We start from the raw sequence: 16,126 nt of genomic DNA, 5'->3' as shown, positions 1-16,126 counted from the left end.
AGCACAAAAGATTTATACAATTAAAACCTAATGCACTGTGACTACTTGCATGAGTAAGGATTTGGCAGGCTTGGGTTCTTTAAAATGGTACATGTTGTTTTGAAAACACAGCTAACAGCAATGAGCAGTGTACCTGCAAGACCAAAATATGTCTTTTTAATTTAATGCTGTAGCATGTCATCCAAAAGCATGAAAGATTTACATAGATCAGGGTATACTTAGGGACACATCTCAGGTGTGGTTTTATCACTGATCCAACTAATTACTCTGGCTTGTGGTAATTTTTTTTTCCTGTTACATCTTTCTTCAAATATTTTTTAAAGCACTCATGCAGACACAACATTTAAAATTGCTCACTGCTGGAAAGATGTTCCGAGGAGTCTTACTTCTGTCACAACGGAAGAAGTTGCAGTATTGATCAAGGCTGTTTATTTTGGTTTTCTTCGGTCTTCATCATGTTTTCCTCTGTAAATTTTAGTTTTTCATCTGGTTCCTTGGTACATCACTGAATCATCCTCACAACTTGATTTTCACAAAGCTCCATTTCTATGGTTAGCAAAATAGACATAAGCACATCACTAGATAATTTCTTTCATCCCCTCCACACTGTTAGCACTAAATAAAATAATGAGATCATTTACCAACTAAACAATGTGTAAGATTTCATTTTATTTTACCTTAACCATTCTATTTTTCCCTCCCTCCCTCACAGACGATGGAAATGCTTAAAACAAACTAAGGTAGTATGAAACTGACTAATGTAAGTGTAAGCATGGCACCCAGTGGGACGAGCTGTAAAACGTTTGTGTGCTTCTGCCAAAATATGTTGCATGGCTTTCTGCTGTTGTCTTGTGTTTCTGATGTTAGGCAGCATGTTTCAGTAACTTGTAAGCATTTCATTTTGTATTTATATTCCTAATTTTGGATTTGTAGTTTTAAATACCCACTTTTTAAAATAGTCCTTGGCAAATTATCATAACATAGCTGCAAGCACTGTAAAAATTATTTGTTACAATAGTGTCCAGAAGCTCCAATCAGGACCTCAGCCCATTGGGCTAGGTTTTGTAGAAACACAAAATAAGAGAGCATACATTTGGTATTCACATGAGTTAGGAGCAATGGGCCAGATTTTTAAAGGTATCTAGGTGCCAAGTGTGATTTTCGAAAGCACCAAGGCACTTCAACCTCATTGATTTCAATAGATGTTAGGCACCTATATGTTTGTGGAAAATCCTACTACGCATCCTAATAACTTTAAAAATCTGGCCAAGTGTCAATAATCCTGTGAACTCTTCTGTGGTTGTCCCTTGAAAATAACCCTCCAGATTGGCCATTATAGAATTCACGTCACGTTAGTGTGGCTGATTGCTACATACATCTAAGCCTTTCCCATGTGACTGCTTTGTCACTAGTCTTCTACCCTGAAATGAGTAACTTTTGTGTTACTTTATGTAACCCTTCTGCCTGTCAGAGTTGGCAGCAACAAGGGCCAGGTTCAATATCTAGGGGACCCATTCCAATAACACAATACAAACCGGCTCGAGCCCCCACCCAGTGACCTGGGACAAATATATACCACCCCCGCTGGGCGCCTCCAAGAGGCAATACTTCCCCTCTCGCAAGCACATAGTCTGAGTGTAGCAAAAAGCCTTTTAATAACAGAGAGAAACAATGTGGCATTATGTTGGGGAAACACCACCAACAGGATTCATAACACAACCCATGAGCAAAAAAAAAAACCCACCCCAAGCAAATTGGGGCATGCTTTTGTTTGGTTTTGTTTGCTTTTGAACCACCCTTTGGTTCTTGAGTCCAGCAACCCCAAATCACCAAAAGTCCAATGACCCAAAAGTCTCTGTCCCTGGTCAGGACAGCCCCAGAGTTCGAAAATTTATCTGCGGGGCTTTACCTCCCACCCTGGGTGGAGATGGGATGGGGGTAAGAGGCACCTTACATGATCTGAAGCTGACCGCCCCACAGCTACATAGGCCTTTGCTCCGCTCCGCCAGCCGCTCCACGAACTCCTTCGCTCAGCTCAGCTCCGCTCCGCTCCGCGGCCCACAAGCAGCTCCCGCCATCCCACGAACTGCTCCACCAGCCGGTCCACAAACTGCTCCACGTCCCACCAACAGCTCCCGCCGTCCTACGAACTGCTCCGCCAGCCTGTCCACAAGGCACTCCAGCCATCCCGCAAACTGCTCCACGATATATCTTCAGGCTCCCCCACTACTTAACACAATGCTCAGTGATATCAGGTCTTAGTCAAGTCATCTCTTTGGTGAATTCAGCTTGTAGTAGGGGAGCCTCAGTGCTGGTGCACTATTAGCCCAAAGTGAGCTCAGCAGCCTGTAACTAGACTTCTAATGAAATCAAAATTAGCTCTGATATTCCACAGTGGAGAGAGGAGGAAGTGCAATTAGCATGTAAGGCCCTCACCAAGGGGCCCATGCCACCAAATATTAATACTTGTCCCCAGCCTCTCTCTCTATTCACACAGTTTTGGAACCCATGACCCTTGCCTAGCGAGTGCTACTCAGTTGATGGTGAGTCCCTCCATCATAACAAAAGGCCAAGTACAGTTCCAAGCACAGTTCCCATAATCAGGGTAATAACAATTTATTCTTCCTGCCCCAATAACAGAGACACTGGGGATCCCACAGCAGCCAAAGTGACCATTAGGGCAGCTATGGCCTCAGTCTAGGCGGGGTGGGTGTGCCTATGCAAATGAGATCGGCCCCTGAAGTTTTTTTCCACAACTTGCCACACCTCACCACCAGATGTCAGGGTGGAGCTCATCCTGACACTGCTTACATTTATATAATGGTTGTTGTGTAGAAATCAAACATATTGTACTTTCACAGTAATATGTCCAAAAGATCATTCTCGGCCAAAGAGATTATATTTTCCTTTTTTAAAAAATACCTTTTATAAAATGTCTGAGTGAATAAAACACTCATGATGCTGAGACTAATAGCACTACCCTGAAACAGGCAAGCTTTCCTACACAGCTCCTCCAGTGCTTCCCATTAATGATCTTCAACACCCTTGCTGTTCCCATCCTGGGTTTCTCTTGAGCAGAGACAGCCACTTACATTAAACTGTGTCATGGTTTTGTGATGTGCACAAGCTGGGAGTTGAATGAAACCACCAAACTCATTTTCATTGTGCCCTAAGCTATCATTTGAAAGCAGATCACCAGAGGTGACAGGTCAGTGCACTAGCCCAGTGTGCCACTTAGCTCCGTGTTTCTTTTCTTTTTGGACACTAGAATAGAAGCAGTGAAAAGCAGTTAGTTATGCTGTGTATGCTCAGTTCAACTCCTCACAGTTGAACTACTCACTCGGGGTTTCATAGTTATATTTTATCATTAAATGAAAGTACAACTTCACCACAACATACACATTGCTCAAGTGCATGGAATTAACAATACACATTGTGTGATAACAGAATAACTTACCAGAACTATGTCTACCTTCTAAATTATTGTGGTTATACAACTAGAAATTTGACAGCCATCTACATGACGTTTTTACAGCTCTTCTCAATTATCCAGCTTGAGAACTACCGCTCTCTTCCTTAAGGCACTAATGATTAGAACTAAAAGAGCTTTAAAAAACCCATCTAGTGAGCAAGGTCATCTTTTTATTCCCTAACAAAACAGATCACTGAGCTAACAAGGCTAGGGAAGCCTTAATTAATGTCAATAGAGCATTTTAAAAGCAAAGGGAAAATAGGTCAGTAAAAATAGTACTCTAGAGAAGTAAGGAAGATTATTTTGTGAAATCATCCCAAGAGAAGCCAGGGAGCCTTATTGTCAGATATTGCTAATGCTAGGGGTGGATTACAGAAAAGTGTGGGAATAACTAACACTGTTTTGTGACCTCACAATTTTCTTCATTGTGGGTTAGCCAAACCAGGTAGAGTCCCTGCAATGAAGACACAGGCATGAGCTCAGAAATCAGAACATGTATTTATTTCTGCAAGAGGGTAGTGAGGCAGCTCCCCTCCTCTTGCTCATGCTGCTGACTCCTAAAAATGCTTTTGCTTTTCCTCCAGGCAGAAACTGCATGCCCACTCTCCACTTCCTCAGAGTCACAGTGTCCTTCCCCTCTGCACTGCAGAGACAGAGCCAGCACAGTAATCCTGTTACAATTCTATTCATCTCTGTAGTACCAAGGATCTCAAACGCGTTACATACCTAAATTAAGTGTCACATCACATCCCTGTGGTAGAGATAGATTATCCCTTATTTATAAAGTGGAAAAAGAAGGAGAGACTGGCCACAATCCAACAAAGCATGCTCTTAACTTTAAGCATGTAACTAATCCTACTGATTTCATAAAGATAAGCACAGACTTAAGTGGTTTACTGAATCAGAGCTATAGAGAGGACTAACTGACTTGCCCCAGGTCACCCAGAGAGTATACTTCATGCTTCAGCCTCTGGCCATTCATTATGATGTTTAGTTTCCTCTTAGCATTGGCATGGTGGAGGTGGAATGTGCTAGAGACTGTCATGCTGGTGTTAGGCTGAAGGCACCATGTCTTGCGGTAGTTGGCTTGCTCTGCAGCATCGTCACTCAGGGTCATCTCCAGATCAGAAAAAGTCAGAGCCTGTAGCCTGCAGCAGATGTCGTCTGCGTAGATGACTGGGCTGGTGGCAGGTCATTTCTGTACAGGTTGAACAAGGTTGGGCCTAGAACAGACCCCTGTGGTAATCTGTTCCTCTGTTTTTTCCAAGCACTTGTTTTCTCACCCACATGCACCTTCAACCATCTGTCTCGGAGTAACAGTTTGATGGCATCAGTAAGCCATGGTGGGAGGACTCTTGATATTTTAACAAGTAGACCCATGTGCCACACCATATCATACACTGCAGAGAGGTCAAGGAAAATACCACCTGTTTCCAGGTTTCTCTGAAAATCATTTTTGATAAATATGTGATTAGCACAAGTACTTGGTCACATGTGCTTCAACCTTGTCAAAAGCCTACTTGCTCAACATTCAAGATGTTCTCCACCTCTAGTGTTATTCACTGTAAAATTAGGCATTCTAAGACCTTGAGACACACAGAAAGCAGCGATATCAGGCGGTAGTTTGATGCCTGGTTTGGGTCTTTACCAGGTTTTGGGAGACTGATGACTTTTGACATGCACCAGTTTTGCAGCCAGAGGCTGAAGCATACCCAGTTTATTTAGGTCTGACCCTCAATCGAACATTGACATACAAAAAGCCACTTGAGCAAGACAGCAGCGAAGGTCAAGACACGCAACAAGCTTCTCAGCAAACTGGCAGGTTCTTCATGGGAAGTAGATGCTCCAACCTTAAAGGACTTCAGCCCTTGCCATATCATATTCAATAGCAGAGTACTGTGTGCTAGTATGTAATCAGTTGGCACACACCAAACTTGTAGACATGTAACTCAATTCAACAATGCTCATCATCACATGAATTCTCCGACTGACTCATCTTTCCTGTCTTCCAGTTCTGAGCCACATTTCTCCCCCTTACATCAGGAGGGAGATTGCAGCTGGCAAACTGCTTGAAAAGGGATGTGCCAACCCAAATTGGCCCTTGTTCAAAGACTTTTTAGTCCACTGGCTATACGTCTTTCATCACGACACCCACAGTGGTCGAGGTTGCCACGCCAGGATGTGATAGCAGAGTCCTTGTGGTGGAAAGACTGTTCCTTGTCCAATCAGTTCCTTGTCATAGACCCTACTGCTCACCTGCCCAGCTTTGACCTGCCACGTTGTCAGTGGGCTCTTCTTAACCAATTCCGGATTGAGCAAGGCCTCTGTGCAGTCAACCAGCACTGTTGGGGTGTTCAAGATAATCCAAGCTGCAGCTGCACCACAGATCAAACTATGATACACATTGTCGAGGGGTGCCCACTAATGAAAATTCAGGGGTGGGCTCCGAGAGCTCCACTTGGCCACTAAGAATGCTATTTCTTGCAGGGGTGCCTGAATAATGTTGATAGTGAGGGTGCTGAGAGCGATGGAACCAAACTGTAAGGCCTGTATATAATGGAATCCACTTCAAGCAAGGGGGTGCAGCAGTACCCCCAGCACTCTTAGTTCCAGCACCTAGGATTGTTTGGCTCAGCGAATATGCAAATGCTAAATAAATTGTATCAGAGGGGTATCCGTGTTAGTCTGGATCTGTAAAAGCAGCAAAGAGTCCTGTGGCACCTTATAGACTAACAGACATATTGGAGCATAAGCTTTCGTGGGTGAATACCCACGAAATACCATGCTGCATCTGACGAAGTGGGTATTCACCCACGAAAGCTTATATTCCAATACGTCTGTTAGTCTATAAGATGCCACAGGACTCTTTGCCACTAAATAAATAAATAAATAAATACCCAGAGAGTCAATGGAAGAGAACCCTGGTCTCTAAATTCCCAATGTTGGTCCCCCACCACAAGACCATACTTCCTTTATGTGAGAGCTGTAATGACATCCCTAATGACAATGAAAAGTGGGATGATCTACCTACCCTCTGTGAGCACAGCATGATAATAGCAGGTGTTGCATTTGCTACATGTGGCTGCTGCCAGGAAGGGTAGGCTGAAAATATAGCCCTTTCTTTGTTATGGTACCACATGGTGTCCCTCTCTACTCTGTTAATTAGCATTCAGTCTGTCAACATAACCCAATGGGAGGAGGGAAAAGAAACCTAGGAAAACCAATAGCATTTTATCACCCTGTCAATAAATTAAGCTAGCAATTTATTGCTATACCTGGGTAAGCACACAGCACTGGTGTACATACAGCTGTACACAAATGGTTGATTTAGGATTTTCTAGCTAGCCAGCAGTCTGATTTTTAGGGGCACGTTCTCATGGGACGTATCTTTAAATATACTTCCTTTTTGTATTCCTATTAACAATAATTGCTGTCATGGTTTCACCTTTAGTGATCAACTTCTTAACCGCAGAGCTTTCAGGGGGAAATGGTGCTCTGAGAAATATTGAAGACAAAAAGACCATTTACCTGTTCCAGTGGAACATCGATGTACCTGTACTGCACCAGGTTTATGTTTCAAATCAAAATTCTTATCAGAAACCTAAATAGGCTGTACTGTAGGGAATGATCCTTGACTTTCTGGGATAGAAAAGGGTGCTATAATAGTACTATTCCGTCTCTAACTTATATGATGTTATCATATTCAAAAATGCAAGAATGTTCCCCCTCTGGTACTGGAATGAAAAAGCTGGCAGATATGGTTTTAGATTTCACAAGAGGAAAAAAAGGATGGATGATGCGGGAAGGAGAGCATACCACCTTAGCATCTAGCTTTCTTTCTCAGGGCTAGCCAGGAAGAAAAAGCAGCAGGTTTTGTCACCTTACTCTTGACCCTGGAATGCAGAGGGAACCATCCTCAGGAAGTCCACTAAATGTGAGAAGACAGTTATGTTGAAATAAAGACATAAAGCTATCTTCAGTCTGCAACATGTTAGGGGGTTTTGTAGTAGGCTTCCTGGACACCTAAACCCAGCTCTGAAAGCAGTGCTCATATATTCTCTGAGGTGCTCAAAGTCAGCTTATCTATAAGGGGAAGAAAATATTGCTTCCATCTAGTTTGTACTTGAGGATATCTCAAGAAGTAAATCAAAGAATGCTAGGGATAAATCTTTGGAAAAGAGCATATCAAAACTTTGTTTAATTTGTTTCCACAGCTGTTGTAAAACTAACTCACTGGAGGCAACGTAATCTGAAAGTGGAATCTATTATTAAAGTGGGAAATGACTCACCAGAAAAGCAAAGTCTTTATGTCTCTCCCTTAGCATGGCTTTGTGGGTGGCATGCTTGCCTGTGGGTCAGAAGCTCCCAAACTTCACACTGCTACCTATTGCATCACTTCGGGGAGTGGGATTTCAGCTTGGAGATCACATCCTTTGGCTGCAATGTTACACTGAGTTCCCCGCTTCCTGTTTCTAGTGACTGTACAGGTTGAAGAGAGAGAGAGAGAAAATCCTGGTGTGTTGGCCAAGATTTCCTCTCAATAACACTATTTCTGAAATTCAATGCTGTGTATTAGCTGCGCTGAGCACACAGTGGCTGCTACAATTGGCTACAGACACTCTCACTACACTACTAGCATCTAATTGGTTTATAAACCTATCTGCGCTAACTTAAATATCAGAGGCATTTTACAACACAAAGCTCCATTCTGGAACCAAACAATCTGGTGACCTCCGTATCTGAATCTGGAAGCTTGTGGTGGAATCAAATATCTGATAAACTAAGCCATTTGGAAACAAACAGGAGTTCCCCTGAACTCCTCCCCTGAGCACCGCCCTGCTCTGCTTCTCTCACTCCCAGGCTTGCGCGCCAAAGAAGCTGATTGGCGCCGCAAGCCTGGGAGGCGGGAGAAGCGGCAGCGTGCTCGGGGAGGAGGCGGAGCAGAGGTGAGCTGGGGCGGGGAGCTGCTGCATGCGGCTCCCCGGGCCGAGGGGAGGGGGCGGCGGCAGGGAGCTGCTGCAGGGCGGTGGCAGGGGGGCAGCGCAAGGTGGAAGTTTCGCCTAGGGCACGAAACCTCCTTGCATCGGCCCTCCCCAGATACATCAATCCTTTTCTCACTGCTTCTAAACAGCATCCCCGCAGGCTGGTCAAATACTGAGGGGCTGTCATTGGATGGTTTCAACAGCCTTCCATCTGCATTGCATTTTAAAATTGTAGGAGGGTGCCCGAACATCGGTTCCTGCATGCCTGTTTTAGCGACCTAAGAGCTAATTCAGGGGCTCATCAGTTGGCACCCAAGTTTGAAAATTAGGCCCTGGATCAGGGACAACTCTTTAGACATGTGAATTACAACGATTCCATTGTTGGCAGCAACAGCCTGTTATTATTGGTTCTAATTAATAAGTGAGTCCTCTGACTTCTTCAAGGCAACATTCGTAATGGATTAGATGGATGGGAGATGTCATAAAAATCTAATGAAGGTTAATTGTGATAAAATAGATTTTTGTATATTGGAAAGCAAACTCTGATTGTGTGTCAAAATTCATAAACAAAAATATGCACATCTATTTTATACTGATGGGGGTAGTAGGTGCGTCCAAGAACTATGTGTTTAAAATTGCGAGCCATAATTTTCCTAAGTGACTAGTGATTTTGGGTGCCCAACTTAAGACATCTTAAAGAGGATTGATTTTTTTTTTTTTAGAAGAATGGGTGCTGAGACTTTTCTGAAAACTAAGCGCCTCTAAGATGCCCCAAGTTAGGCACTCAAAAATAAGGGCACCCAATATATCTAGTCACTTTTGAAAATCTTGGCCACAATGCATATCTATAGTCTCACTGCAAGGAAAGAGTTTATGTGAGTTGTGAAAATGTTATTTAGTATAGTTTTTGTATAACTTTGTAGAATATAGGTAAGTCTGATGCATAAAATAACTGCATTGTTTGCACATTTTAAATCTAATTAATATCAGTTTGTGTTAAATATTATGAAGCCTTGTCCACATGCTTAGAATTCCTTAGTGATTGCATTTGTATTGTTTTTCAATAATGTTCCAGAAAAAGGGATTTTACCGATTCCTACTTTTGTTGTTTGCTATGTACCTAGTATGAAATTTCATCCCACAATCTTGACCTAGAGATTTCTAAAAGTTTGCAGTTTTCAATCAGCAGGCCGGCTACTTATGGTGGCAAAGTTTATCAAGTGCCACAAAGCAGTCTCCTTCACGTACTATTCGATGAGTCTATAGGAATGGTGCCCAAATTTTTCCTGTCGTGTCCCGCTTTCTACCAGTAATGGAATGTGTCCAGGGCCGGTGCAACCACTAGGCGAACTAGGTGGTCGCCTAGGGCGTCAAGTGGTTGGGGGCAGCGGTGAAGCAGAGGTGAGCTGGGTCGGGGAGCTGCTGTATGCGGCTCCCCGGGCCGAGGGAAGGGAGGGGGCGGCAGAGAGCTGCCGCAGGGGTGGCTCCCCGGGCCGAGGGGAGGGGACGGCAGGGAGCTGCCGCGGGAGGGGCCCCTGGGCCGAGGGGAGGGGGCGGCAGCGGGGGGGCTCAAGGTGGAAGTTTCATCTAGGGCACGAAACCTCCTTGCACCGGCCCTGAATGTGTCTGCCCCCCCCACCCCCCCGGCTCCATTACTGCACAGTTGGCTCAGCAGAGGAGCTGGGGCTAGAGGCTGAGCTGGCCTGGGAGCAGCGGGGGAATGAGGGCAGAGCTGGGCTGGGAGGGAGCAGGGGGTGGGGTGGGGTGGGGTGGAGCTGTGGCTGGAACTGGGCAGAGGGCGGAGCAAAGCTGCAGCTGGGGCCAAAGCTGGGCTGGGGGCAAAGCAGGTAGAGGTGGCACTCCCTCCCCGCCCCCCCATGGGGGCTCACCTGGGCCCCATTGTGCACCCCCCGAACGTTCCTCTGTGCCACACAGTTTCATAGAATTATAGAATATCAGGGTTGGAAGAGACCTCAGGAGGTCATCTAGTCCAACCCCCTGCTCAAAGCAGGACCAATCCTCAATTAAATCATCCCAGCCAGGGCTTTATCAAGCCTGACCTTAAAAATATCTAAGGAAGGAGATTCCACCACCTCCCTAGGTAACGCATTCCAGTGTTTCACCACCCTCCTAGTGAAAAAGTTTTTCCTAATATCCAACCTAAACCTCCCCCACTGCAACTTGAGACCATTACTCCTTGTTCTGTCATCAGCTACCACTGAGAACAGTCTAGATCCATCCTCTTTGGAACCCCCTTTCAGGTAATTGAAAGCAGCTATCAAATCCCCCCTCGTTCTTCTCTTCCGCAGACTAAACAATCCCAGTTCCCTCAGCCTCTCCTCATAAGTCATGTGTTCCAGTCCCCTAATCATTTTTGTTGCCCTCCGCTGGACTCTTTCCAATTTTTCCACATCCTTCTTGTAGTGTGGGGCCCAAAACTGGACACAGTACTCCAGATGAGGCCTCATCAGTGTCGAATAGAGGGGAACAATCACGTCTCTCGATCTGCTGGCAATGCCCCTACTTATACAGCCCAAAATGCTATTGGCCTTCTTGGCAACAAGGGCACACTGTTAACTCATATCCAGCTTCTCGTCCACTGTAACCCCTAGGTCCTTTTCTGCAGAACTGCTGCCTAGCCACTTGGTCCCTAGTCTTTAGCAGTGCATGGGATTCTTCCGTCCTAAGTGCAGGACTCTGCACTTGTCCTTGTTGAACCTCATCAGATTTCTTTTGGCCCAATCCTCTAATTTGTCTAGGTCCCTCTGTATCCTATCCCTACCCTCCAGCGTATCTACCTCTCCTCCCCATTTAGTGTCATCTGCAAACTTGCTGAGGGTGCAATCCACACCATCCTCCAGATCATTTATGAAGATATTGAACGAAAGCAGCCAGAGGACCAACCCTTGGGGCACTCCACTTGATACCGGCTGCCAACTAGACATGGAGCCATTGATCACTACCCGTTGAGCCTGACAATCTAGCCAGCTTTCTATCCACCTTTTAGTCCATTCATCCAGCCCGTACTTCTTTAACTTGCTGGCAAGAATACTGTGGGAGACCATGTCAAAAGCTTTGCTAAAGTCAAGGAACAACATGTCCACCACTTTCCCGTCATCCACAGAGCCAGTTATCTCGTCATAGAAGGCAATTAGATTAGTCAGGCATGACTTGCCCTTGGTGAATCCATGCTGACTGTTCCTGATCACTTTCCTCTCCTCCAAGTGCTTCAGAATTGATTCCTGGAGGACCTGCTCCATGATTTTTCCAGGGACTGAGGTGAGGCTGACTGGACTGTAGTTCCCAGGATCCTCCTTCTTCCCTTTTTTAAAGATGGGCACTACATTAGCCTTTTTCCAGTCGTCCGGGACTTCCCCTGATCGCCATGAGGTTTCAAAGATAAAGGCCAATGGCTCTGCAATCACATCCTTTAGCACTCTCGGATGCAGCGCATCCGGCCCCATGGACTTGTGCTTGTCCAGCTTTTCTAAATAGTCCCGAACCACTTCTTTCTCCACAGAGGGCTGGTCACCTCCTCCCCATGCTGTGCTGCCCAGTGCAGTAGTCTGGGAGCTGACCTTGTTCTTGAAGACAGAGGCAAAAAAAGCATTGAGTACATTAGCTTTTTCCACATCCTCTGTCACAGTTTGTGGACCACTGGTCTATAGTGAGCGTGGCAATAGAAGGTATTTACAGAATTTACCAGAAAATTAAGGCAAAAGTGAGAATTATACGACTCCCTTGAAAAGCATGGCAACTATGCAGTAGTACATGGCAATGCAAATGTGTTAGTTCATAGTAATGTTGGAAATAACCTGTATAATTTCTTATATGGAAAGTACAAGTTTCTAGTACTTGTTGTCACAGAGACACCTGCACTCTCTTATCCACCAATAAGGAGATGCGAACATAATTAATGTAAAAATTTCTTTAGAGGAACTAGATTTAGTCTCTCTGGTGTTGGAACAGGGCATATTTCTCTGACCTTTCACTAACACTGACTCAGCAGAACAACAATAGAGCAGTTTCCACAGCTTAACAGATTCATCCAGGTCACTCTGCTTCCAAGACCACATCACTTTTCTTCATGTTCTCAGCTCTCAGTTATTTTAACATACACAACACCTAGATTTATTTCTATTATCTGCCAGTTGCACAAAATATACGAGCAAGATGCCCTTTGAACTGGTACGACAAACAGCTGCTACATAAGGCTGCATGAAGAAAAGGTCTAAACTTCCACCAAATCCACAGCTCCGTGACCCATCAGACACCTTGGTGCTTTGCATAGAGGGAACCTTGCACACATATACTGTGTAGAAACAATCTTGGTGCACTGAAGAAAGTAGCTAGAATAGACAGATATAGTTATTTTGGAATGACAGATCTGCTCTCAGAATGGAGCATAAAATAGTTAGCAAATGCATGCAGTAGTTTGAGGTTATTTTTAATTTTGTTTATTTGGGGGGTGAAATTTCTAAGACACTAGAAGTCTTTGTAAGTTGGACTTCTTATTAATTGTGAATCCAAATTTCAACTGTGGGAAAGGCTCAAAAAATGGGAATAAAAGAGCAGAGTTCCAAGTCTCATATGTCTGGGTCAAGGTCATTCTTTGAAGCCTTGTTCCTAACCGACATTCCAGTCCCATTCAGTTAGAGACAAATGCCTTAAGTGGCTGCTGCTCCCCAAGAGTGATCTGGCACCATGATTTTGGATTATTTCCCTGTCCATAATGGTATAGTGCATGAATAGGATACATTCCAAGGTCTGTGGTATCTATATTATGTCCTTTGCTTCCTGGGTTGAGGTTGAGGCTGAGGAAACCCACAAGACGGAGCAGTGATTTGTAGAATTTAAGGTCAGAAGAGATGCAATATGTGGGGTCGGCTGCTCCCCCTGCCAGTCCATCAGTGAAGCCTCTGCTGCATGCCAGGTCTTGTCCAGCAGGGCCCAGCCCCCATCCTGTTTCCAGCCGGCACTGGCTGCAAGCTACAGTGGCTGGTGAGTGCTGGCCGGTGCCAGGTGGCAGCCAGTTACGTGTCGCCTCTTTTGCACTATGCATTGGCCCTTTACATGCTCCCCCTCTTGCTGTCCTCTCCCTGCTTTGCCCCTTCAGCCCCCCAACCCCGCTGCTCCTCCATATCGCCCCCGGTCGGGCACATCCCACTCCCAGCACTGTGGGGAGAACCAGCCCCTGGTCAGAGTGCTCAGCTCATCAACAGCCTGGCCAGCAGGTTTCTTCCTTCCCCCATTGCCTCTGGCTGGGCTAGTGCCCCGGGAAAGCCCAAGACCCTCCAGCCCAGGGCGCTGGCCAGGAGGAGCCAAGCCCTGCATATGCCAAAGCTCCGCACAGCACTGTCACAGGGAAGGCTCCCTGCCCCTCAGCTAAGCTCTGGAGTGGCAGGAGGGAAGTGATTTCCAGCCTGCTCATGCCCCGGCCCTGCAGGCTCCACAGCAGCCCCCTGGGCAGGGGCTTAGCACCCTCTTCACCAACCCCCACCCTCCTGCGCCCCACTCTGGATCCTGCCGGGAGTGTGGGGCTGCTCCATACCCTAGGCACCTTTCCCTGCTGAGCCACCTCTCTGGCCCGGTTCGCTGAAGCCCCTGCAGTCAGGTTCCCTGGGCCCTGGTGCACAATTCAGCCTTAGGGCTTAACCCCTTCCTGCCCAGGCTGTAGCCAGGGGACAGGAGGTGGCTGGGTTATGTCTGTGGCCAGCAGCAGCCTGGAGGTGTTAGCTGCCTTTCAACACTGTGCGGGCAGGAAGGGACAAGCTGCTTCCAGTGGGAGGGGTGGGGAAGAGATGAGCTCTGCAATGACATGCGCTAAGTCATCCCTTCCCCCCTCCTCCTCCTCTCCTGAGACTGGAAGCAGCTCCCATCCCTTCCCTCCCACAGAGTGGCAAAAGGCTGCTGCTGGCCATGTTCTGGTGTGAACCCTGGCAGAAATCTGGGAAGGGGGGCATGTGACCCTGCATGCCCCCCACACACACACACAAGTGTTGCCTTGGGAAGATGCGGTGCCAGGTACCAGGAGAGGTGGGTCCATCCGAGGGGCCCAGCCAGGCATGGAAGTCAGAGAGCGCCAGGTAGGGAGGGTCAGGTTGGTCAGTCACCCTCCATAGGTGAGAGAGGTGTACAGGAGTGTGTGTGTGTGTGTGCGCGTCATCCCCCCCCTCCCCCCGTATGTGCCACCCCTCCCTGTGTGAACCCTGAAGCTTTAAAGATAAAAAGGTAAATAAAAAGAATCCAACTACGCAGGTTTTTTTTAACAGGGTCTCAGTCTTCTTGATGTTAATTTGAACATTTGTACTGTGTAGTTCTGATTGATTGCCATTGAACTCGCTTGAGTATGAGTAATTTTACCAGGTGTCCCATATTCAGCGTAGGGAAATATGGTCATCCTATCCCATGAATCTGTCACATCCCTTGGTTGGCTGTCGCAATGGTTAATTATGAATTAATTATCCTCACTGTTAAAAAGTGTGCTTTATTTTGAATTTGAATTTTTCTAGGTTCAAATTCCAGCCACTGGATCTTGTCACAGTTCTGGCGTTCATTTGTTATGTTGTCATCTGCCCGACGGTGCAACAAGGGTCAAAGTCTCATTCTGGAGCATAGTGCTTGGCTAGTTTCCCTGTTGGTACTAGCTGCTAGTGGGCAGGGCCATGGCCCCTCGCTTGCCCTCTCAGTGCATCTCTGATAGAGCTGTCCAGGCACAGAGAGGGCAGCATGTTACACTCTCTGACAAAGTGGCAAAGAATACCACCCTGGTGTGTGCTCCCTGGGAGCCTTCAAGAGGAATTGCGGCAGAACCAGCCCAAGTTCCTCCAGGGAGCTCCCGCTGTAACGCCGCTCCTACATACAAGTTCCCCAGACGTTGCCAAGGGCAGAGTCTAACCCCAAATTAGGCCTCTTAAAGGATGACTGTAGAACTGTAGATTGTAATTTGGATGTAAGGTCCAAATTAGATAGCAGGTTTTGTCGGAGCAACAGCTGGAGCTACAAATCTGGCAGCTCCATCAGATGCATCTAAAGCAGCTCTAAGGGAGTGCTTAGAAAGAGCTTCTTGAATAATGCCTTTGAATAACTGTTTATAAGACTCATGCACAAGGTTTAATGAAGGCAGCATCCTGATTTACAAATCGTATCTGGAAAACAAAGCTTGGTAATTAGCTCTCCTCATGAAAAGTGCTGCTGAGGAATAAGCTTTCCTTCCCCAACAGTCATGCTTGCTCGACTCTTTATCAGGAGAAGCAGAGTGAAACCTCCTCTGAGACTTAGAACTGTCATTAGCCACAGCTAGAAGTCTGGAGAAGGATGGGTGAAAAATCAACTAAAGTCTTGTTTACATAATTGATAGAATCATTCTGGTTTCTTAGCAACAGGAAGAAAAGAAGCTGCTTGAGATTTGAGCTGTTTGGTCAAATGCAACAGGCCATCACTTTTCATAAGGGTCACTTTATTTTTAATCTGTAGCGGTTTAAGGTTCATGTTCCTTCTTAGACACAGAGGACCGAAGCAACTCTGCTTCTATTGCCAAATAATTTATGAGCTTCTGAAAAGCTCTCATACTACCAGGAAAGGAAGCATCATCATCAGACACATAGTCTACTGAGGACCATTGCACCAGCTAGAGTGACCATGGTTGATGGCATTGCACCAGGCATTGTGT

General features: G+C 46.0%; 1 protein-coding gene across 3 annotated transcripts in view; it reads left to right on the top strand.

Annotated features, from left to right (window-relative positions):
* The window catches only part of LHFPL3 (LHFPL tetraspan subfamily member 3), a 408,865-nt gene that overhangs the window by 355,193 nt on the left and 37,546 nt on the right, over window positions 1-16,126 (top strand). The window contains exon 3 of one of the 3 annotated variants that reach the window (XM_074942512.1): window positions 713-740. The exons of 1 other annotated variant lie outside the window; for it this stretch is intronic. In XM_074942512.1, the coding sequence (XP_074798613.1) occupies window positions 713-729 (17 nt within the window). In that variant the 3' untranslated portion in view covers window positions 730-740. Of the gene's footprint in view, window positions 1-712; window positions 761-16,126 lie in introns of all 3 variants that reach the window. One more of the 3 variants, XM_074942511.1, reaches the window with a different exon arrangement.

Source organism: Natator depressus, chromosome 1 (genome assembly GCF_965152275.1).
Source record: "Natator depressus isolate rNatDep1 chromosome 1, rNatDep2.hap1, whole genome shotgun sequence".
NCBI lineage: Eukaryota > Metazoa > Chordata > Testudines > Cheloniidae > Natator > Natator depressus.
This window is presented reverse-complemented; position numbering and strand designations above follow the sequence as displayed.